This window comes from Pteronotus mesoamericanus, unplaced genomic scaffold (genome assembly GCF_021234165.1).
Source record: "Pteronotus mesoamericanus isolate MK-2021 breed Mesoamerican mustached bat unplaced genomic scaffold, CSHL_Meso_final contig_90, whole genome shotgun sequence".
Taxonomy (NCBI): domain Eukaryota; kingdom Metazoa; phylum Chordata; class Mammalia; order Chiroptera; family Mormoopidae; genus Pteronotus; species Pteronotus mesoamericanus.
In genome coordinates, this window is record NW_026555277.1 from 29,121,888 (window position 1) to 29,147,255 (window position 25,368).

The 25,368-nt window shown below is 40.3% G+C and overlaps 1 protein-coding gene across 1 annotated transcript in view; it reads right to left on the reverse strand.

The window, feature by feature from the left end:
* Positions 1 to 15,404: 15,404 nt before the first annotated feature.
* The window catches only part of IFTAP (intraflagellar transport associated protein), a 55,774-nt gene continuing 45,810 nt past the window's right edge, over positions 15,405 to 25,368 (reverse strand). Inside the window, exons 6-7 of the mRNA XM_054585892.1 lie at positions 22,906 to 23,045; positions 15,405 to 17,451 (exon numbers count right to left, since the gene is read on the reverse strand). Coding sequence (XP_054441867.1) covers positions 17,287 to 17,451; positions 22,906 to 23,045 — 305 coding nt within the window. The 3' untranslated portion in view covers positions 15,405 to 17,286. The remainder of the gene's footprint in view (positions 17,452 to 22,905; positions 23,046 to 25,368) is intronic.

Sequence of the window (25,368 nt, forward strand, 5' to 3'; positions counted from 1 at the left end):
ACTCTTCCTTTGGATAAAGGCAATTAAGCAAACATAGAATGTCATCCCCATTACCCAGCGAATTTGGGAAGAACTGTGTGGTGAATGGTTCTGTCAAGCCCGCTCCCTTGAGGAGGAAGTTATTGGTTACCTTGGAAACATGTATGTAATGGGTTGTACTGCTTGGCCACAGGAAAGTGAGATTTCTTTCTGTCTCCATAATCTTAGTGGATTGCCTATGATACAGGCCTCACTCTGGTTTAATGACTATTCAATAATAAAACTATTTTCTTTCTCTTCCACCTTGTGGAGATGATTTCTGGCTTGGGTGTTTTGTTTTTCCAGAGTGGTTTTTGTATGCTCCAAGCTTTCTGTATTAAATAATTATTACATTCGTGGTATTATACCATGGAATTCATCTAAGAATTAAATCTACCTGAATGCTTTTTAGTTGTCTTGAATTTAAAAAATATATACATATGAATTAAAAATCAGGAAGGAGAGATAATTCTGGAATATTCTGGATAATCTTTAACACAGTTAATTAACTATTGTAGGCCTTTACATCTTCATCTGCAGATTATGTAACTCATATATTAATCAATTACAGGTTCTGGAAGATGTTCCAACATCTTTTCATTGTATCCCAAAAGACAGTAAAAAAAAAAAAAAATTTAATTTAACATAAGGCTCTTGCCAATTCTATAATCCCGAAAGGTTTCCTCAAGGACCAGGCAGCCATCTCTCTGAAATGTAGTCATCAAGAAAGATAGCACTCCGCTATCTCAGTGTCCCGGGCACTTAATCACATACCTAGTATCACCACACTGTCCTGCCACCTAGAAAGCTTATTTCAAATGAAACTAAGGCTTCTTCTTTTGAATCTATGGCTTTCTGTTAAGACCACATGCACACATGCAGGACTTTTCCTGTGGTTTCCAAGTAGTGAGAATGTGAAAAGTAAAGAAATGAGTCTCTTTGACATTGATGTAAAGACGCTGCGCTAGCTCCTCCACATTATCTGTGTTATTTCTATCAAGCAAAATGTTCAGATTTGCTCATTGGACATGTTAATTTTTTGGGGGGTGGGCGGTACACAACATATTTTAAGTCATAGAAACAAATATTTCCTATGCTTTTACTTACCTTTGAAAAATGCCATACAATGAATAATGGCCTCATAACAAAGTTCAATAATACTTTTCAGTGCATTAAATTTCTTCTCAACCCTAAATTCAAATAGGGTCATTCTAAGTTAACTATGAGCAAAAGAAATAAGAGGCTATTTTGTATCGAAATTCCTACGTTAAAACTCACTTTCAGACTAAACATCATGCAGTGGTGCCCAGCCTTTTGGCATCTCTGGGACACGCTGGAGGAAGAGGAGTTGTCTTGGGCCACACATTAAATATATCGCAACACATAATCAAAAAAAAAAAAAATCTCATAATGTTTTAAGTAAATTTACAATTTTATATTGGGCCGCATTCATAGCCATCCCGAGCCACATGGGTCCATGGGCCACAGGTTAGACACCCCTGATAGAACCTAGAAGGTATATTTTGTTATTTATACCACTTTAATTGTGACTAATTTTAGCAATTTAGTGTCTACCACTAATTACACAAAAAGCCCCCAATTCCTATGATCCTAAGGCCTGAACAATTAAGAGCATAGATCTGGAATCAAGCAGACCTGGCTTTAAATCCAGGCTTAACCATTAGCCAAAAATGACAAACAAAGTAAGGTTATTTAACCTCTCTGCAAAGTTTCCTCAACTAAAAGTGAGTAAAAATTAAATGAGATGATACTCTCAATAAAGAGTAGCCATTAGGTATTATTATGTAATTTTTCTACCCAGCTCTGTCATCCCAACGTACCTGGGTTCTAAGCTTTGTAGCTGCCAGTGTGTCTCGGTTTATGACCTTGGTAATTTGTTTTGTTTTTTAAAGAGAGAACGTAGGAGAGGTTGGCAAAGTGCTCTCAGAAATTATCAGTCAAAAGTCTGACTTCCAAATAAGGCACAGATTCTTCAATTTGCCCCTTTAAAAAGCAGAGCCCTGAGTCCAGCACTCAGCTAAAAATAAAATCAGAACTCAGTACAGTTCATTCCTATCAGAGAGACTTACTGCTTTCAACACAATTTATCACCCTATGGTACAAATCAGCATCACTACAGCGTGTTTCAAATTAATTAAAAGACATTCCTTTCCATCCAAGGTATAATTCAAGGCAATTTACTCCCAAACATAATCAAGAAATTATGTCAAGTTAGATTAACTATATGAGGAATTTTTTCACGTGTAAAGCTAATTGATTTTCATATCTTTTTTATGTTTTAAATGAGGATTCTAAAAGGCAGGGCTTTCCAAAATAACTCAACTCAGCGGAGTTTTGAAATATTTCTTCAAAAGAGATCACACTTTCTACCAAAAAACCGCTCCCAGGCTGTGGGGCACAACGGGGCACCTGGTGAATTCATGGGCCTGCAGCTGCTGCTGCGTTGGAAAGGTCTGGAACCCTTGGCCAGGATTACTTCTGAGTGCTCAGAAGAGGTCAAAAGGAATGAGAGAAACACGATCGCTCTTTCTTTCAATAAAGCTTGGAGCTATGTATTTTGGTCCAGGGAAGGATGGGGTCACTAGCAGCTCCTAGAATGAGAGAGCAGTGAGGAGAAAAAACTGCCGGCCATGTTCGTTCATCTCCAGTTTTCTGGGGGTTTTCACCTGCAATATGCACTTCCATAAAGAGGATTGGTACCCTCTGCTGAGAAGGCCGACTAAGAGCCTTATTTAGACAATAGGCAGAGTTGCCTCCATGGCAAATGGGGGTTCAAAGAGGTTCCTTGGTCCCAAATCTTTATGATAGAATTTCCAGGCCCTGAAATTGACTCTTGAGTCACTCCAATCAACCCCGTTCCGATATGGGCATAAGACAGAAGGGCAACATCATGGCACCCTCAGCACTTACCACCCACATTTACCCAATATCTTCATGATGAAGGATCCTTTTTATCACATACTTCACCACACCTCCACAGAGCCCATGTACTGAAAGGTCTTGCCAATCAAACATAAGGCACTTATTAACCATCCTTTGATCCAATTTTTTTTTTCCTTTAATGAAGGACATAGAAAATGACAAGCTCTGGTCAGCACAGAGCTACCAATATCATCACAACAGTGAGTTGATATGCTCCCAACCAATAGTCAGTGAGAGTGGTCCAGAGCCCAGACTCTGGAGCCAGAGCACCTGGGTTAGAAACTCCGCTCTGCTAGTTGTCAGCTGTGTGACTTTGGGCAACTTAAACAACCTCTCTGTGCCTCCATTTTCTTATCTGTAACATGCTAGTACTAATAGTCCCTACTGGTAGGGTTGTTGGAGAGACATAAAAGAAATAAGTTAATTTACTTAAAGAGCTTATAATAATGTCTAAAATATAGTAAATGCTAACTTATGATAGCTCTAATTTTTTAAACAGCTTGATTTCTAGAAATATCTCCAGGAATTATTCCTAGAAACTTGTATCCCTGGATGTTGGACCTATGCGAAGAACTTTACATTAAGGCCCTTTTAAAATTTCATCTTGTTTTCATGTGGCCCACAATTCAGCTCTCACCACTATAGTTAATCACAGCTTTAATACCAACCCTCCACACAAAACGAGGTGAGATTAAAATGATCTATAATAGACTGTGTCAATAACACTAACGTTAATCACTTGAACCCCTAGATCTTTTAAAATTGCTGTTTCTTCATTCATAACGTGTCACTAGGAAGTACATATTCTTTCCATTTCCCCCATTTCATTTGAAAACTCCAGACACAAGCTTTTGTCTGACAGCAGCCAGGCAGGTTAAGGAGTGAATGTTGGGTAACAGAGAGCCAGAAGGGGCCCCTGGGTTCAATCCGATTTCTGAGAGAAATAGCCCAAATGCCCTCAATAAAAAGCTATGCCTACATGAAATGAAGAATACAGGAAATTTGGGCATAAGGAAAATGCCAGTGGCCCAAGCTTTCAAGTTCTCAAAAGGAGAACTATCCAGAGGGTGAGAGAGTTGGGCTGTATGTACAGTTCCCCCACCAGCTGCCCTCATGGCCACCAGCTCTTGGGATACTTCCCAGGTGCTGACCCTGTAGATGGACACCTCCCGCCCCGCCCCCATTGGTTTTCAATACTGACTCTGTAACCTTGAGTAGTTACTCTGCGGCTGGATGTCCTCATTTGTAAAATGGAGATAACATCTGTTCCTACCCCAGAGGGGTTTATAAAGATTAAAGAAGCTAATGCAGGCAAAGCTCCTGGAACAGTGCCTGACACAGGTTAAGTGTCACATAAATTACTGCCTTTATTTAAAATAAGATCAAATAAAATAAACTTAACTAAAATAAAATAAAATAAAATAAAATAAAATAAAATAGGTTTCTAAGCAGCTCCCCAATCCCAGTGAGTCAGAATTTGCAAATATCCCCTGCGTGATTTTGATGTGCAGCAGGTTTGGGAACCACAGGTGGGCAATTCAACTTTAAATGAGATGATCATTTGGGTATCTTATTCTCTGAATGGCCCAGGAACAGAAATATGAGACAGTTTGATGGATCAAGACCATGATTCTTAACTGGCATCAACTTTGCCCCACCCCCAGCACACTTGTCAACTTCTTGAGAATTTTTTGCTTGTCACAGTTGGGTGTGGGGAGCTATTGACATCTAGTGAGTAAAAGCCAAAGATGCTGCTAAGCTGCAAGGTACAGGGCAGCTCCCATGTGGAGAATTATCCAGCCCAAAATGTGGATCAAGTCACCTATGAATCTTACTGAAGTGCATATTTTCACTTAGTACACCTAAGGTGAGACCTGCGGGTCTGCTTTTTTAAGGGGCATCACCAAGGAGCTTGTTAGAATAACCTGACTCCACCCCAGACCTGTTAGATCAACAGCTGTATTTTAACAAGTTCCCTAGAGAATTTGCATCACATTAAAGTTTGAGAAACTTTGCTCCAGAAAATTCAATCAGATTCACACTACTCCACAAAAGAGAAAGTTATCTTTCAGAAATATTGACAAAGTACAAGACTAGACGTTACTCCCTAGGCAAATTTTTTTTTTCATTTAAATATGATGGAGAACCATAGAGATTTCACTAGATGAGTCCACGCTGGATTATTCAGACATTCAAAGTAGGCCTTCCTGTTCCTTCATCAAAGCAGGCAAAATCTCAGGAGTGTTCTGGGAAACGGGAAGAGAAGGGGAGGGAAAGAAAGGACGGGGGAAGGGAGCAGAGGGAAGTGGAAGGGAGGAAATGAGAGAGGAAAGGGAAAGAAGGAAGAAGGGAGGTAAAAGAAAATGAAGGAACAGAGAGGAGGGAAGGCTGAAGGGAGGAAGGAGGAAAAGAAAGGGAGGAGCGGAAAGAAAAGAAAAAGAGACAGAGAGGTTTGGGAAATGCTCCATACGAGGTTAAGCACAAAGATTTTTCTTTACTACAGGGTTTCTCAGAGCCTTCAACATTGTAAAGCACAATTTGAAGTTCCAAAAGAGGATATCTTCAACATTTGACCATAGACATTTATATTTATAGAGCATCTCCCTTCACCAGATATAGTGTCTGCCTGCAACAACAACCACCAAATGAGTAATTATGGGTTGGCCAAAAAGTTTGGGTTTTTTCCCATAAAATGGCTCTAGTAGTGCTTAGTTGTCTTTAACTTCATTCGAAACAATTTTGTTAGATTGTATTGTGACAGTTGTCACATCAGTGTGCATTTTTTTAAAAAAACCGAAATTGGCAAATTTTTGTGTAGCCATTTTAATACTGAAGATGGAAGAAAATACGCAACATTTTTGGCATAGTTTACTTTATTATTTCAAGAAAGGTAAAAACACAACTGAAATCCAAAAAGAAAAAGATTTGTGCGGTGTACAGAAAAGGTTCTGTGACTGATAAAACATGTCAAAAGTGGTTTGTGAAGCTTTATGCTGGAGAGTTCTTGCTGGACAACGCTCAACGGCCAGGCAGACCAGTTGAAGTTGATAGCAATCAAATTGAGACATTCATTGAAAACAATCAATGTTATACCACACAGGAGATAGCCAACATACTCAAAATATCAAAATCAACAAAGTTATTAGTGACAATGAAAAATGCGTCTTTTATTTTATGGAAAAAACAAAATGAACTTTTTGGCCAGCCCGATATTTTGTGCCAGGCACCATGCTAAGTGCTTCCCCATATCAGCCCTTCTAACCCTCACACCACTGTGAAGGAATATTATCCCCTTTTTAAAAAGAGTAAATTAAGCCCACAGAGGGTACATTATTTACACAATCACCCAGCTAATGTATGCTGAACTCAATCCCTGCTCTTTCTGGACCCCAAAACTCATCTAACCATTAAGCCCTGAAGACCCTCAGTGAAACAATTAAATGTTTGTAAAATCTTATGGGAAGTGAGTCAAGAGGGTGCAGATGAGTCATATCTGTTGCTTGGTTTCCTCATGAAAGGCGCCTCGTGAAGTTTTCTTGGCACATAATTCCAATGACAGATGTGCCAACGGAGCTGCGAGAGCACACCATTGTATTTTTCCAGTCCAAATTTACAGCAAAACAGAACTTGGGTCTATGTCAAAACAAGAGGCGAAAAATGGATTCGCAAGCTCCGATTTCACAGAGATGTGGATTTGTGAAGAAAGTTAATAGAAATCACAACGCTGAAAAATGAGCCTTGTGAAAAACCACCCACCACGCTGGCTCAGTTTGTGGTGGAAATGATCAGCAAGTGCCCTCTCTCCTTGGCTTCTGGATCCTTCGGGACTTTTTCTTCTCAAAGGAGGTCCTTGGGATATCAGTTTCCTCCTCTGTAAAAGGAAGGAATGGAACTAAGCAGTATCAGAAGTGTCTTCCCACTCCAAACTGCATGGCTTTCCCGAGTGGCCAAACCAATTTCAAATCACCCATTGGGAGAAGCTTATAGAACATTCCTTGAAAGGAGACATAGGTAAGATCAGTCCTCTCTACACATAGATTTGCAATTGTCTATTCGAGCTCAGTTTCATGTTGCCACATAATGTAAATTTTTACCTCATCTCTCCAATAGCTTTTTGTTTACTCTTTCGAGGTACCCACGGAGGTTACACACATCAGGAGAGTCCTGGACTCCTCATGACCCACTTGTGACTAGAAGAAACCAGAGGAGAACAGAGCAAGAACAACCGTCCCCCGGTGCATTGCACCTGTCACGTATGTCACCACTTTTCCCTCTTGGTAAGGCAACGGGCGTCGCATCTCGTGCTCAACTAGTGCTTCTCAAACTCTTGGGGATGAAAAACTAGTTTCGGTGTTTGTTTAACTTCCAATTATTTATTAAAATATAATACAAGTCAATTACTGGGAAAAGGAAAGGCTTCTTGGATGTCACAGCAATTTGAAATTGCTGCAAAAGCTACTAAATGTTTACTCTTTACTTCCATATGTACCTTGGCATGAGCCTGTAACAAATAGCTCATAATAAACAGTTCACAGAACCACATAGCCATGCCACCCACACTGAGTGGTACGGTCCCAAACCCCTTTCCAAGTCAATTCCAGGTACTTACCAGGCAATGTTTACTTCCGCCCCTAAGTGCTGTGGGCGCCAATCATGTTTAGATGATTGGCCTAAAACCTCCTTCAGATGCTGAGATGAATGAGAATGAGGCTGGGCTGTTGCAAAGTGATAGATTATTAAATTACCCATAGGTTCTTTACTTGAAAAGAAGGAAAACAGCACGTGGCTTGAGAAGTATCATATCTGAGAGACAATGATATTTGAGAATCAAACCTCCCATAATATCATAGAGTGTTATGTTGAGAAGTTCCTGACAAATCCCCACCCCCTTTCAACACATCTTTTTCTTTATCCTGGCTTTAACCTGTGGAGACTGGAAGAAAAGGCTGGAAAGCAAAACGCCTAGGATTCAACCTTTACTCCTTTCATCCCTGAACCTTTCCCATAGCTAAGCCCTCCCTAAGTCTCATCAATTTTACCTACATGAAAGGTCCTGAATCCACCCACGTGTCCCCACCATCACTGTTGACATCAAGCCAAGCCAACATCCCCTACCACCAGCCTTAGCTGGTCTCCCTGCTTCTTCTCTTGACCCAACTCAACCCCACCCAGCAGAGTTGATCTCTTACAATGTAAAGCACATTGAAGGCTTAGAAAAAGCAACCCACTGGCTTCCTGTAGCACTGCAATTAGAATCCAAGTCCCCACCATGGCCGACAATGTCATACAGCCTCTCCATCCCTCCACCTGATTGCTTTCAGTATGTTCTTCTGGTCACCAAGCTCATTCCTACCTTGGGTCTTTAACCCAGCTCTTGGTTCACCAGGAACTCTCTTTTTCCAGGTCATTGCAAGCCGGGCTCCATTTTGCCATCCAGTCTCAGCTTACCTGCAATGTCCTTCATAAGTTTCACCCTTACCACCTAAAAGTTCCCTTTTACTTCATCCAGACTGATGTGCATCAAAGTATTTACCAGTAACTTGTGATCTGCCTTGTTCATTGCCGGAACTCCAAGGTGCTGGTTGCCTTGCACACCATAAGCACTCGATGACTATGTATTGTCTATAGGAAACCTTTCAGCATTGTGCAGAAGTTTGAGCTTAGCTGCTACTTAGCAATATGAAAAATAACTAATTCGGTTCAAACAATGGGGCAATAAAAGCAGCTGAGGAATTTGTTTGCTGACTGACTTGGGATTTAATTACATGGAGGGTTTTGATGAAAAGAAGGAAAAAATATTGTAGTACATTATGGTGTTAATGTGTAGGAGTTTCATTATTTACCCTTGTCTCCTTCCTAGGGTTTTATTAATGAGCCAACTATCTTGTAAGTGAAAATGTATTACAACGAGTTCCATTTGGTCATGGGTCAAAATAAAATAACACAGTGTAATTTAAACAAAATGATGTTTGCTTAGTGAATGGCAGACCCAGTTAACACTTGCTTTTCCTCTTAGGCACTTCAGCTGTGCACAACCCAAGTTGAACAGACTCGGCCTCCATCCATCTAACTTATGCGGGGAAGAAGATGAGCCAGCTGCTCCGCAATCTAATTTGACCTCTGGAAAAAAATCTGGGCAACCCCCTCAAACAGCCACCCTTTGCAAAGACTCACCACCTTGCCTGACAGCTTTGGAATGTTAGGCGGGTCTTTGGACAGCCACTTCTGATTTTCTGGACAGGTATTTGCCACCTGCTTACCTCTCAGGAGCAGCTTCGTGGACCGAAGCAAGGCACGGATCCCAGAGCAGCGGCACCCCCCTAAACAGATAACCTTCAAAAGAAGGGCAGCACCTTACGCCCACCTGCGTTAACTGTCAGCTGCCCACAACAGAGAGCGCAGTGGTGGGAATGCCCCTGTTATCACTGGCTTGCATCGCTGTGCGAGAGAGAAGCTGCTCTTGTGGGCTGAGAGGGACAGATTTCAAGGGTTTCTTTGCCTTTGATGTCAACCCTTCATCGCCACAAGATGAACATGTGCCATCTGTGGTGTAGCAAAGTGTCTAACAGGGGAGCAGGATAAGCAAGGAAATGCATACATATACAGGTATTTCCTATTATGCTACTTCATCAAGAGGAGCCATCTCTCCCCAAAGGAACACTGAGCTCAACTTCTAGAAAGTATAAAGAAAGTTTATTGACTTCTCTTCTTAGCTATTAAAGGTCGATACTCTATTTGAAGCAATGAGTGTAGCTAGTGCATTACAAAATCACCACTGGGTTCCCTGGGAGAGTGCATTGACTTCTCTTTCTTGTGTCAAATTTGCCTCTCTGTGATGTTGTATATTGTTTCCATCTCTTCCATTTCACCTAATATGATGCTGAACACCTGACACTGAATTGATATGTTCTTCATACTTTCTATTTTGGTCAGTTATTAAGATATCATGACCGTCAGATTTTGGGAAAATGAACATGTAAGCGCACTGTTCCCAAAATGTATTGTCTCATTTCCATTTCTCATTCTGAACTATTGTGATAGCATTGGATTGGTTATTTATTGATTGATATAAGCATATGAGAGCTTAATTTCAGCGCAATGAGAAGTGATTGCTTTGGGTACTAACTATGTAAAACTCTGTGATCTTTGCAAATTGAGAACACTAATTAAATAAGACTAATTAAATGGACTCATTCCTACTGACAAACACAGAAGATGTTATGTAAGTAAAAAAGAAATTTCCAGAAATACTATGACTAACACTTTACACAGTCTTTGACAGGTAAGGGACACACATGTCCCATGTAAGAAACATGTCCTTATTGTTCTTTGAACACAGAAGAATCTCAAGTCCAACACCCAAGCCCTCATCTGCAACAACATGCATATATTCTTCTGCCTTAAATTAAAATCCATTCTCCAAGTTTCTGTGCACCTGCATATGAGCAGCCAGGTGTTCAGCTGTTTAAACACAAAACAACAACCAGCATGCATCTCTCGTGGACTGGGGGAGACAGACACAGACGCTATAGGCAAAGCCCACAGGCCGGAACAATAAAAGAGAAGAGAGCTGAACAAAGACAAATGTTGCACCTTTTTACCCCTGAGAAATGTTAGCAACCTCACTTTCAACGAAACAAAAAAGTGATACAGACTGACTAACCTATGAAACTTACTCAATTTGAAAATAAGTTGAAGTCACTGAAAAATAATATAAATATACTCGTATATACATATAAAATATACAGACCCACCAAAAAACATTAGTCAGTGCATCAATAACAGAATGACACTATAACCAAAACATTGAAAGAAAGGTATAAACTATTCTTTAGAAACTAAAGTCTCTGCAGGAAGCAGCCTGCAGAGTCCTCTACAAGCCTGAGACACCAATGCAATTAAACCCAAAGGATTTAGAAAATCATTTTTACAAAGATATCTGATACCACGTTTTTTTAAGTCCCAATCTGTATATAATTCAAATACATTCAAGGGGAAAAAAAGATGAGAATGAGAATAATTAGTAGTTTTTATCCCCCTGGTTGTTAAACACCCTAATTACTTCAAACGCCATCGCTGCCACTTGTACATAGCTTGTCCTTTGAGATTACTTTTCAATCTAAACTAAAATTGATGCTCAGTTCTTCTGAGAACATAACCAATGTTAATACAGTTTGTAGAGTTATTGGATATACTTGTGTATCTTAACATGGATGTCAATATTCTAAGAGCACAAAATGGAGATAACCTACTGCCATCTGACGTGGAACCAACAGCACACACACCTCTCTAGAAAGTGTTTGATGTTTGTCTTGAGAAAGACTGTCCATTTTTCACAACCATGAAAAGTATTATAATTATATGTCATGTGGCATAAGTTTTATTGCTGACGTGCCATTATTTTTGGTACTAAATGTATTTCAATATTTCTCCCTGCAAAATTTCCTTCCATTAGAATTATATTGCTGGGTCTTTTTACCTCCCACTTTTGTACTGGACAGAATTACATTTTTTCTGATTGTTAACTAAATAAATCATTCTGGTGCAACTTGTGAAGACATTTTGCATTACTTTCTTTACCATAAATTCAAATGGGCTAATAAATCATAGCATTATTTGTTTCTGTAATAAACTGTAACAAAGAAACCAGACACCAGATAAATACTAGTTGAATACAAAAATGTGAATGTCATTATTTTTGCAGCACTCCACCTGGATTTCATAAGTAAATGAAGCCAGTGATGAGAACCACAATGCGCAAGAGACAGTGCTTAACTAAAGTTGTCAGAATGAATGAGACTTGGTGCTTGCCCTCAGGGCTGGATGGGAAAACACATACGCTAACAGCTGTGATCCATGGCAGAATGTGGTGACGACCAACAGTGTTACAAATGATAGCGAGGTTCCGGGGAGGGTGAAATTACAGCTGGTTGAGAGAATCAGAAAGGATTCATGAAGGAGGTGACCCTAGTGCTATATCATAAAGCATGAGCAGACATTGACTGGACAGAAATGAAGGGTGATGATCCAGAAAGAAGGAACAATAAGAAGAAAAGCATGAAGGTGAAAGGCAACATTCAGGAGCCACATGTGGGGGTCCATGGGAATGGAGCCTTGAATGCTAAATTGAGAAGTTTTGAAAGATTCAACAGACAGTGAGCAGCTAGTGGCAGTTTTGAAACGAAGATTAATATGAAATTAATGTGTGAAACAGGGTAGAATCGAAAGAATAGAGGCGTCTAGGGACTAACTGGGAAGTAAGAAGTCTCCCAAGAGGAAATGAGTAAAAACAAAGGCTTGAAGAATGGAAAGGGGAATACACAGAAGATATTGGAATCAAAAGACAGTGCAGAAGTAAATATAAGAGACTCTGCCAACCAATGGGGTGTCATGAACAGCAACAGGAACATCAGGAAAAGAAGGATCTGCTTTTGAGGCCACAGAGCCAGAGACCTGGCCCCCTAGTCTATCTCTTCCCTCTCTCAGTCAGCGGTCCTAGAACTCACCTAACTATCACACGGTCACATCGGAGGCTTTCTACAACATGACAGAATGTGCACAAATCTCTTGACATCTCATTCCACTTCCTTTGCCCATTCATTCAACACAGTAAACACAAGTGCTTATTACCATCAAGAGGCACTGTGCTCTGCATTTTCAAGGAAAATACACTATCTTCACCTTCAGTCTGGCCCTGACGCAACTCTGGCAGAGAAGGGTGTGTTTTTCTGGTGTTTGCCTTTTTTTCTTTTTCATGAAAATGGCTTTACTGTTTTGTGGTTTTAAAAATAAACTAAAATTTTAAAAAAATACATTGCAATAAAAACGTGGAAGATAAAGTTGCAAAAAAAATTCAGAGAAGAGAGCAAAAAGAGAAAACATGAGAGAGAAGAGCGTACAAAAACACTAGAGTAGCAATCTAAGAAGTTCAACATCTTAGGAAGGAACAAAATCACGTAAAAAATCATTTAAGACAATTTCCTGAAATTGAAAGACACAGGTTTGCAGACTAAATGGCTACTGAGTGCCCAGCACAAAGGGCAAAAATAGACGTACACCAACACAGGTCATACATTTTCAGAATACTAGGGGTAACGAGAGAAAACAATAAAAAGGCCCTTCACATTCCAGCCCTGCCCACCCCTCTGTCCAGTGTGACCTCCCCCAATACAATACAGCACCGCCCCCTTTCCACCACCCTCCCCTCAGCTGTCAGTCAGATCATGTCCCTCCTGTTTAAAACCCTCCTGTAGCTAACAATGCTCTCAGAATAAATAAAAACATAAAGAACACAGGGGAATGAGGCTTTAAACCCACCTCTAAAGTTTGATGACACGAGTATTACCATTTTTTTAATTAATGGATCAAGTATTCTGCTTTACAGAGAGCTACCAACACAGACTTTTCCCCACTACCTCACTCTTCAGGCCTTGTTTTCTTCTCACTTTGCAGTTTTCCATTAGTCATCAGTCCAGACCTTTTAACGCAGAATGTTAGCGATGTCAGTATCAGTATTGTGCCGCATGACTTACTCCTGGAGAAGGATTTTTAATGTAAGAAGTCAAGGCAAGGTTTCAAAAGAGCAATTGAGAAGTGGATAAAGTTCCCATGTGAATCAAGATTCTTTCAATTTCCTGTGGCGGTATTATGAGGGAAAGAAAGAACATGTTAAACAGGGAACAGTTCTGTCCAATCAGTCTAGGCTCCCAAATTTCCACTGGCCCTCGGATTATCACGAGTTGAAGGAGTAAGAACTTAAATAAAATGCCCTGAGTAATATAAAAAGTGCACAATATATGTTCAGCCAAACTGAAGGGATGAACTGGAATCCCTGATTCTTCAAACTAATAAGCTTATACTTTTGGTTCGATTCATTCGGTAACTATTTATTGAACACTCACTTCATCCCAGGCACTTTACTGGGAGCCAGACACGCAACAAAGAGACAAGCTCAGTGCATGCCCTCTTGCCACTTACATTCCAACGAGAGTCAGATAATGAACAAGACAAGGTAGGGCAATGGAATGCACAGTGACTAGGGAGAAGGTTTGTTAAAAAAGGATTAGATAGTTGTCAAAGGGAGACTCTGGGGAGATATTTTTCACCTGAGACCTGAACAAATGAAAAGGATCCAGCCATCGAAGACCAACAAAGACCAGGCACAAAGGAGAGTAAGAGTCAAGGTTCTGCGGTTGAAACAAAGTGGAGTATTTGAAAAACAAAAACAAATACAAACTGGTCAGAACATAACACAAAATGAGGAAGAAGATATGGTAAGATTGGAGAGGTAAGTGGTAGCCATATTATTTAAGAGCTGGGCAAGCCATGGTCAGGGATGGATTTTTCTTCCTCATATTGAGAAATATTTTTCTAGAAAACTCTCAATGAGACTGCCACTTTCATATCATTCCCTATGCCACTGTATGCATTTACTGTTAACGTCCAAGACACAAGTGAATGAAATTCTTTGTGTTTTTCATATTTCAATTTCACTGTACAGTCACCTACACATGAGAAAATCCCTTTTTTCAAAAAAAATGAGGATATAGTTCTGTCTTGTTCATGCGGGGGTGGGAATTCTTGATGAAGGAATAAAGGAAATTCAATACAAGGTGTTTTTTTATGTGTCTAAGATAGCTCAGCGTGCCACCACATGGAACGAGCTAGGACTGGCGTGACAGGCTTGGAATCTTCATTCAAGCTAGTCTGCGTTGCACATGCCACATTATTTCAAGATACTTTAAAATTTTACATGTGCTTCCCTCCCATTTTGGTGTATACATACAGGTGCATCTCCTTATCTTCTACTCCGTGTTAACCTTACTAATCCATGTGAGCATCATCCATCAATGCAAGCACAGGCTTCTGCCAGAGGCACTTGGTTAGGGTTTGCCAGCCAATGTAAAACAAGCCATTTACATCGATTCAAGGGATCCACAAAGCTGAAAGTCATGGAGGAGTAGCTGCTAGTTAGGGCAAGAGTAACAGTACACCTGAGACAAAACTATTTCACTGAAAGGCTTTAAGGAACCCATTTTCCAGTGTCACTTTTATTGTAATGCACAAATGCCCCAAATAATGCAGGAATCAAAAATTGCCAAAAGGAATAAAACCAAAACACCAAACCAAAACAGTGCACCAACTCTACAGATAGGATGCTCTATAGTAACATTCTCTTGCCACCTACCCAGCCTAGTTAATGAGATGTGACACTAAAATATCATTCTTTTTAAACACTTAGAAAGACAGCTTTCTTTCTTTGATTACAAAACTAAGTCCATAAAACTTGATGTCTTTAAAATGGTGAAGACTTTTCTTTATTTAAAATACCGAAATGCTGTGTATATATTGAGTTAGAGTCTCTGGTCCCGTGAACAATTATGTCACAACATGGTTGTCGCAAGTCAGCGTGTTATACAGATTGCATGCTTAAATCTTCTCGACCTCCCAGCTGCTCCCATTCCCACATTGTGTCAATCAACAACCCTTGATAGTTCTATGTCCAAATCTCTAAGCAGATCCATGCCCTTCCACTTCCACCCACACTGCTTTAATGTGGGCTCCTATCATCTCCCCGGACAAGCTATTCTAATAATTTGCAAAACTATTAGAAATCAAAAATTCCTGATTTCTTCCTGACCAAGCTCAAATGCCACCTCCTCTGTGAAGACTCCCCAGCTCTCCACGGCATGATCACTCCGACTTGCTTTGCCCCGGGAGCTCCCAGTACATGTGACTCTCACAACAGTTTACTCTCTACTACAGAGCTGCAAGGAAAAATACACAAGCCACATGCAGAATTGTAAATGTTCCAGGAGCCTCATTTAAAAGGTAAAAAGAAATTGGTGAATTTTAATATTTTATTTAACCAGGCATATCCAAAATATTATCATTTCAACATGTATTTAATGCAAAAATATATCAAGGCAGTCTATAGTCTTTCATACTAAGCCTTTGAAATCCAATGTCTATTTCACATTTGTAGCATATTTTAAATTTAGACACTAAGTTGTCATCAAAAATAATTGATTTGTATGTAGATGTCATAAAATTTACAGCTGAAACAGTATAGATGCACAAACCCAAGTATTCCAAATGCACCTGAAGGTTTTATAATAACTGCATCAAATATCAACTTTTTATTTTAAATTAAAATAAAATTAACATTTAAAAATCAGTTCCTCTCACACGCTACATTTCAAGTGCTCGGTAGCCCATGCAGCTAGTGACTATTCTATTGGACAGCGTACATCTGCTCTAATTACTTGTGCATATACATCTGTCTTCCCCACAGAATCAGACCATGTCTAATTCACTTCTATCCTCCCCATTGTCTTGGCAATTAAAGGCTGTTTTATGAAAGTTTCTTGAATAGATAAAGAAAAATAGATGTAGAAACAACTCGGATTCTATCATAATGTTAAATCAAGAGCATTTTTTTGTAAGGAATCTAAATGGCCATTTTTATAAATACATACATACACACACACACAAGCACAGGATTGTACAAAAACTCATTAAAACTAAGTATATTTGATATGTTACTGATTCCTTCAATAATAAAAATTACTGCATATGCACTCTTTCCTCTTCACCTGTGCCTTCCTCCATCTATTGTCTTCCTCAATGCATTTGTGGGAGCTCTATACAATTAGCGCTTCACAATATGTTTTTACATTCTCTAGCTGTTTCCCCTATGTCTTCCCTTTTCAAATTGTATTTTAAGCTTTTGCACATAGAGATCCTTATTTGCACTTCGTAACTATCATCACAATGGTAATAACAAAGTACAAGTATTTAATATACGACGTATAATCAATTCACAGAGGCCTTCCTTGTCAGCGAAACCTTTCCCAGTCAATCCTAGAAGCCCAGCCTCTCAGCATTCTGGTTCGTCTCAACATGTCTGGACGGCTGGGGCCAGCGACCTCCCCACGCCATCGGTTCTTCTCTATGTGCTAAAACGTGTTGTGCACATGCAACTGTCCTTCTCCCCCAAAAAGGTGGGCGGTGTTTCCAACCTTCGTTTCAACACCCCGCATTACCTAGTTGCAGTGCTCTCCTCCAAACGGACCCTTTCTGTCCCTGTTTGCCACTGCCATCAGCCCCTACCAACCACGGGCTGCAGTGTCAACATGACAGAGCGGAGCCCTGTGAGGGTAGCACTCTCGGTGGCCTTGTTAGGAGCATCTCCCGACAGAAAAATAACTCTGATAAATCAATGCGCACATGGATTTCCACAAAGGGGATTACAGGAGGTCTATCTTTTATTCTATTGTTGCTTGAATAAGAACAAAATGAAAAACAGGAAGCTGTCTTGGTGAATCAGTCATGGGCTTCCTCCAAGTCTGTGTTGGTTTTCTCTGGCTTTTGCTTGGACAGTTCTTTGATGGCATCTATCTCAGCAGGCGTGAACTTGGGCGTTAGCATCACGGAGTCATAATCAAACTCATCATCAAGTCGGAAGGGCTGAACTTCATCCCCGAGTATCTACAAGAGGTAACAAAGGAGGGAAATCATTTACCATCCATTGTAAAGGCAGATGAAGTTGAAAACATAAATTCCCTATTCATATTTAATTAAGCTTTTTTTAGACTTTAGCTCTCTCAGCTGATTACGCCCTTTTTAAGTAAAGGAATAAAATCAATTATTCAATTTGACCTAATTTAAGCCCCTTAATACGCCCCATTTGTACCATCCTGACTCTAAATGAATATCATTAACTAATTCTGCCCATGGCAAGAAACAGAAAGATTCTTGCCACTTGCAGTGTTAGGGGCAGAGGACTATGGAAAAACTAAGTTAGAGTGTGAAAAAATATGTTAAGATTTTGATCAACCTTGAATATATTTTTACAATTTACTATAAAAGATATATCAATAAAACAACTTTCAAAGTTAAAAATACTCTACACTTAACATACTTATTCTTTCAGATAATACCTATAATTCCTGGGCCAATAACAGTAGGAATTAAAACACATAATATCACCTTAAAAAGTCTAGGATCCCTTTGTCCTACCAAAAATATTTGGAATATTACAGAATTTATCTATAAGTCAGAGTAACTGCAAAGAGATATAATAATTTTGTACCTGTTTATTCATAATCTGTGTTTTAAAGACTTTCTAAAAGAACACAGATTTTAAAAAGCATATTTTTCCAATAAACAAAAAGAGAATGCCTTAAATCTCATTGCATCACTCCTTAAAAAGCCTCTCCAAAAGCAAATGGTGTGTAATACAATGAAACCATCCAGGACCTCTGCGTAGTTCTGTAATATGAATGGTGATGTTGAAATAATTGAAAACTACAGTTTGTGCAAGAATGAAAAATATGCCCTGAAGTTGTAATCAGCTTTAAATATTCTTGCCTGGAAAATGATCCCACTGAGTGGCTTTTGCAATGTTCTTGAAAATGAAGCATATAGCTCAAAAACTGTGCTGTTATTAAAGGTGAAAAAAATACAATACAACCATGAAAAGCAGATATCTCCTGTCAGTTCAGCAAGTTGATTCTCATAGGTAGGTGTACAGTGTTAGTACCAAACACCCAGCCTTTCTTAGTATATCTGTCATCCGTTCTTAGTAAAACCAGCAAGAGAGAAAATTTCAGAGACTGGTTTATGTCCTCTTTATTACAATAGAAAGTGTGTGCTTTCTTGACAATGGTAATGAAAGGGGCTGTCATGGAATGAGCTTCCACCAAGGGCCAGCCCCAGTACTAGGAACTGTGTGGGCATTAGCAGTAGTCTCCAAACAACCCATCTTATGACCTGCCAAAAGGCTAAGTCACTTGCCCAAAACTACACAGTTAGTTAGGAGGAGAAGCAAGATCTGAATTCAAACTAATCTGCTTCAGATAAAGCTTCATCTTCTCACAAAAACACCAGCAAAAATCAATCTTGAAGTTTTCACTGAGCCAAGTCATTGCCGTTTGGGAGAAAGGACCTTTTCTAAATAAGGTAAACAAATCCCATAGCACATAATTTAAAAGGGACTGAAGGCTCCACATACTACCATGACTGTCTATATAAAAGAGCAGCTGTACACAGGAAGCAAATCACCACAAAGTAACAATGGGGTAGTACTGCTGAGAGCAGCTCAAATGAAGAAACACACAGTCAAGGACACCATACGTTCAGCTGCTGATCAAAAGCATCCTAGCAGTGTCCAACTCTACTCAGCGATAAGCACTGAGGCTCGCAGGCCTGGCCCCACCTGAGCCGATTCTAAGGGACCCTATCGGGGATAGAAGAAGTCCTAGCTTTACCAGTGCAGTCAGTCCAATGCAGTTCTTGCTGCCCATTTATACCTGGTTAAAGGTCTGACACCCACATGCCCACCAAGTTTCAGGCTTCCCATACTCATGTGTGCCCACTGCCCTAGGGCTTTGAAATCCACCCTGACTCATCTAAAATTTGCCTAGGTGTTTACTAGCCACTCTCACTAGATGAAGTCATATTGTTTGTGGGAAGAGGTGATATCTAAGCAGAATCTTAAATGCGACATTAACTAACCAGGTTCAGGGAAGAAGAGCTTTGTGGACAAGGGGAGTTCTCATGAGCAGGCCAAAAGAAATAAGATACTGCACTTCACGTGTGTGGATCTGTAAGTAGTTTCAGTGTTTCCAGAGTATCACGTGTAAGGTAGAGGGTGGCAGAAAGGAAAGAAGATGGTGCTGGGTTGTGACAGATCTTATATGGTGCTTGTCCTAGAGATGATGAAAGTCACTGGAAGATACTTTGAAAGTAGGGTAGATACTTAGTCACCTACACATTGCAGATGAATTTCTTTATTCAAATTTTAACTGAACACCTACAATGAGATAGGTGCTAGAGACATCGGCCTGTACAAAACAGAAAGATGCCCTACCCTCTTGAAGACCACACCTAGACAGGTCACTTTGAAGATTAAACGGGGGTTAGATTTGGAGACAGGATACTAGTCAGGAGCCTGCTGAAGTTTAGGCCAGAGGTAATGAGAATGGGGGGGTTGGGGGGCAGGGGCAGAGAGTAGACCAGGGCAGAGGAGAACAATGGCAGAAAAATGGGGACAACTGTAATTAAACAACAATAAAATAGTTTAAAAATATTTTTTAAAAAGATATTTGAAAACATAACAAAGTAAAATTGGTAGCACTTGATGACTGATTTGGGCATGGAAAGGTAAGATCTGTAGGTTCCTAAGAGAATCCAGATAGAAATGCCAACAGGCAATCAGATACACAAGCCTGAAGCTCTGGCAAAAGCCTGAAGCTAGAGAGACAGACTTGGAGCCCTAAGCATAAGAGGCCATCCTGTTGATGAAAACGGATCCCAGAGTCAGTGGGAAGAGCTAGAGGCTCGGCAGGCATCCCTGAGGAATAACCCCCATGGAGGGGGTGCAGCAGGGGAGGAGCAACCAGAGAAACACACAGAGGCTGAGGAGCGCAGTGAAGTGAGACCACCAGTGATTGTAGTCAAGGACGTTTTTCAGTATATTGAATGGGAATCAGGGGAAAAAGCAGCAGACTAGTAGAGTCGAGTCTAATCGTTTCCTAAGTGTCGATGAAAAGAGAGGGAAAAGATTAGAAAGTAGCCGAAGAAGGGCCTAAAGTAAAGGGAAGGTTGCTGTTGTTTTGTTAATGACCAGAGAGACTTTAACATGTTTACAAGTTGAGCAGAATGAACCAATAGAGAAGAAAGAATTGACCCTACCCTAACCATTTGATTAGCCTAGAAAGCTCCCCATAGGTGGTGAGGCCTTTTGTTTATTAATTTGTTCCTTCACTATTCATTGCATGTCTACTATATGCACAGCACTGCACTCAGCACTAGTTCTGACCTTTTGCATTTCAATTAAGTCAGCTTATGAAAACATGCATGAGTGAGTTTAGAAACTTCCAAGAAAAGGCGCACATGTGTCATTCAAATGAAATTAGATATGCACTGCAACTCAGAAGACACCACAGTGACCTTAGAAAAACAGACTTTAAAATATAGTAATGTAGCGATTCTACTTCTGTATTTCAGCTGCTGGCTATTATGGCACACTTGGGGACCTCCCTTCTCTCAAGTTAGGTTCATTTTAGGGTCCTGAGCTAAAAGACTCCAGGGTTTTTAGATTACAAACTGAAATTCTGATTTATTTCAAAGGGAAGAATTTGTGCAATGGAACGCCAAATCCCCCACGATTAAACAGAAGACAACTGTGAATTAAGTTATTAACTTGTTATTTTTGCCTAAGGAGCTAAGAGAAATATGTGGATTTCAGATGTCTAATTTCAAATCTAATTGAAATCTGTTTGTAGCCTCTCAGAGAATAGAATTTGTACACTAGTAGAAAACAGCTAGTTTCCTTATAATTGCTCATGTGACTTTTTCTAAGAGAGACTGCTACAAGAGGAATCATTTTCATTCATAGTACCACAGAGGCAAATTAAAGAAAACAGAACTAATGCTCAAATCAATAAGAGCAGCATTTAGCCATAGGCAGCATAAGCAGCATAGCTTAGTCTCTTACAAAGCAATATGGTAAATACACTGTCTATATAGGTGAAAAATTTTAAAAGTCCCAATATGATTTGGAAACATAGGAGAACCCCCATTGAAATACTACAAAAGTTTCTTCTATGACTTCTTCTATGGGTTGGGTGTGAGGAGGGGGAACTCAGAATTTTTCATCGCCCTAATGCAAATTCTTTTCATCAAAATAGATTAACTATTTTGGCCAGTGTGGCTCAGTGTATGGAGCATCATCCTGTGCACCAAAAGGCTGCCAGTTCTGTCCCCGGTCAAGGCACACATGGGAGTCAGTCGATCAGGGTTTCCCTCTCATCGATGTTCACCTCTCTCTACAAGGATCCTAGACATATGTTTGTGAGATCACTGAGCAAAGTATTATGTTAAAGGGGCAATTTAAAATTGAAATGTGTGGACTGCTTTTGACTGAACAACTACTTCCATAACAAGTGACAATAGTAGTACCTGAATAATTCAATAATCAAGAAACATCCTAAGGGCTTTGTTAGGAAGCAATAATAAAGAGCCCCTAACGACCTGTGTGCCTGCAGGAACCCCTCAGAGTAAACAGGGTGTAAAGGTCACACCCAGCTCCACCAGCAGCCTCAGCTGGAGCACATGTGTCAAGTACACGTGGAAGAGCTGGAAATGACGGCAAAAGACGACTTCCAACTTGTGCATTTGGGAGAAAAAACACATGGCAGAGGTTCCATGCCACCCTGCTGGTGAAGCCAAAGGCTGCTGACACTTCCCAGCCTCCCGTGTGGTGGGGCAGGAACATGCAACAGAGTGGCTGCCAATGGAATGCGACCAGGACAAGAGCCCTGGGTCCTAAGCTTCCCTATGCTCTCACTCCCCGCCCCTCCAGGTAGGACAGCACTCAGACCTGCGACATGCACCTGAGGACGATGTCCTAGGCGTAGTGGAATTCCAGAGAAGGAGCCATGACGACCCCTGGGCACAGAGCCACTGGCTAACTTTAAAGACTCTCCATAGGCTGTTGCAGGAAATAGACAGACCTCTGTCTCCTCCAGCCACTGAATTACCGTAGCAGCCCGGCTTTCCCTTAACTACTACCAGATGTTTATAGAACCTTAGAAACAATAATACAGAGGGAAAAGGCTAGTTCAGACTAAAAGAAATAAGAAACCCGCCTGTCCTTTCTGATGCTCTGTCCCCAGGTAGTACTGGCACGTAGCGTGGCATACAGCATGAAACAAACACAGTTTCCATGTAAAAATATAATTGTGCTCTGTGTTTAAAAAGAAAGATATGCATTACAGACAGATGGCAGTGAGAGGGACCCACTTAAGCAACTTGAATTCTAAATTTTCCCAAATCTGAGAAAAATACAACAGCGCACAGGTCTGGTAGCATTTCTGTAAAAGGACAAGTTACACCAGCCAGGCGACTCTGAGACTGGCTGAATTCTCCGGGGAGTACCTCATCCCTTTGTTTGTCCACTGCTTTCACCGTGGGCCTTGGCTTCCCTCCCAGGGTCAGGGGCCGGGCCGCGGAGGGGCTGTAAGAAGGGACACGGGCGCTCACGTCCTGCTCCACTTCTCCGGGCAGCAGCAGCCAGCCTGTTGGATACAAAATATTTCCCTTGATTCTTTCACTGAGTTCATATTTAAACTAAGTGATCTTAAAGCCTATCATGGTCAAAAGAATAAAGCAAATATGCTGAAGTAGAGTAAGTCCATTTCACAATGCCTGTCCTCCTTTGGGAACTTGACTCAAGGGATTCCCCTTTCTGGAAAGCAGAAGTCCTTAGAGCACTTATTTTTATCTAGCCGTTGCAAGGTTACATTCTATCCAAAAGGTCTGGGAGAAATATTCCTTGGGAGTAACTTGTTCATGCCTCTCGCCTCTCAACCCAATTTCTACCTGTATAGGAAAATAAAGTAAGGAGAGGCTATTTTTGCCTCATTTTCCTGAGGGGTGAAGAGAAAGGAAATGGAGTGTTGATTTCATCCCATAATGATATGGCAATATTTCAAAAAAAAAAATTAAAAAACAATGATGCCTGAAGGAAAGAACTTTAACGTTCAGCAGAAAAATGAGCTACTCTGTCATATTCAGAATGCACGGTCTAATTTTCGACACCTGCAAACAACAAAAGCGAGCTTCCGGCTTGTTTGGCACAATTGCAAGAGGTCAGTGACCAATCTTGGTTCTCTGATCAGCCCATTATAAGGGGATGTGCTCCCTTATTTTTGCACATGTGACAGAACATGGAAGTACCACAGACAATCGGTGCTCTTCCACAGCTTTCTTTAAGAACAAAAAACAAATGGAAGCACAACAGGTTTCCCCCGCAGTCTAAGTGTTCACAGGACTAGAAGGGCTGCGGGAGCTAGCCAGAAACTTGCAGCTGGCTCAGGACAATGCTGCGTGCTACTCAGTGATGATCCTCATGGAGATGCTATGTCCTCAGTGGAAGTGATTACTTAGCAAGAGGCATGCCTTGGCTGCTGCCAGTGGCAGTGGCAGCATATATAGGAAGAAGACCAAACACAATTTGATATTCAAAAACTGAAACTTATTTGAAATGCATCTCTCACCACTGTGATATCACCTTCACAAAAAAAAAAAAAAAAAAAAAAAAAATTACAAAATACAAAATTCGTAAGACTCCAGCAAGAGAGAACACGGACAGCCTGGAAACTGAGCACGGTCGCGGGGGGATGGTGAAGAAGGCAGTTTCACTATGATTAATTATCGAAACCATATAAAATATCACCTAATAAACTAGCAGAAATAAAAGCAATAATAATAGTCAACTCTCATGAGCTTACGTATTATCTGCATTATTAACTCAGCTACTCCAACAGCTCCCTTATTTCCCATCTTACAGGCAATGAGCTCTAAGCACTGAGAGTAACCTCATCCTAGGTGCCACCGCTGGAAAGTAGCAGAGCCGGGCAGTCTGTCTGCAAAGCCCATGATGTCACATCACCAATTTCTTTTAAATAAGCATTTTCATTACAGATATTGTTTAAATCCAACAGATTATACATCCAAACTCAGGGCCAAGAAATGTCACTACAATAGCACATTAGCACGGTTAGTTAGTGAGTGTTAAGTGCACTTAAACATATTATACCCAGAGAAGAAATATTTTTAAACTCAGTAAGATTGGTGGAAAGACTGGCTTTCTAATGTATCTATTTATGAATTCAAAGTCAAACTTGGTGTAACCGCCCAGCACCGGTATGAGCCTCGTTTGGGGCCTGCCAACAGCAAAAACAAGAAGAGAAAGGTTCAGGCATTTTAATGTAAAAGCCAACACCTACCAGACCCATTGATTGCCAGGGCAAACATCAGTTCAAGTGTAAGATAAAAATCAATTCTGCCTTCAGAGCTATTTAAAATCTGATTGACAATATTATGCACCAAGGAGGACAACCCTGCAGTTCCTTGGCTAAGCCTCTTCACCTCTCTAATATTTGCAAGGAATGTTTTCTTTCATATAAATTCTATTGTCATGGGTACAATCCCTTCAGACTCAGAATCCTCCACATTTTTCTTGCCATTTGTTTCTTCAGTGTAAAAGCAAAATGCCCAAAGTATACTGTTGGTGCCTAACACAGCATCTTATACAGAGTATATTCTCAACAAATAACTTGGAGACAGGAAATGAATTTCCTGCATCTCAACTTTTAAACTGAAAAGCAAGTATCAAGAGTCTACCTTACCTTAAAAACTAAAATTTGTTACAGGGATAAGATTTTCACACAAAAAAATCAATCAGAGAATAACCAAAACAAAATTAAACAGCCTTAACTCTAAAGAGGACAGATTCATAAAAAGAGTAAAACCAATATGGATGAGAATAGTCTGGTAAGACAGTTATGAAGAAAGCTGCTGTATCTTTCAGTCATTTTATCATCACGGCTGGGTTAT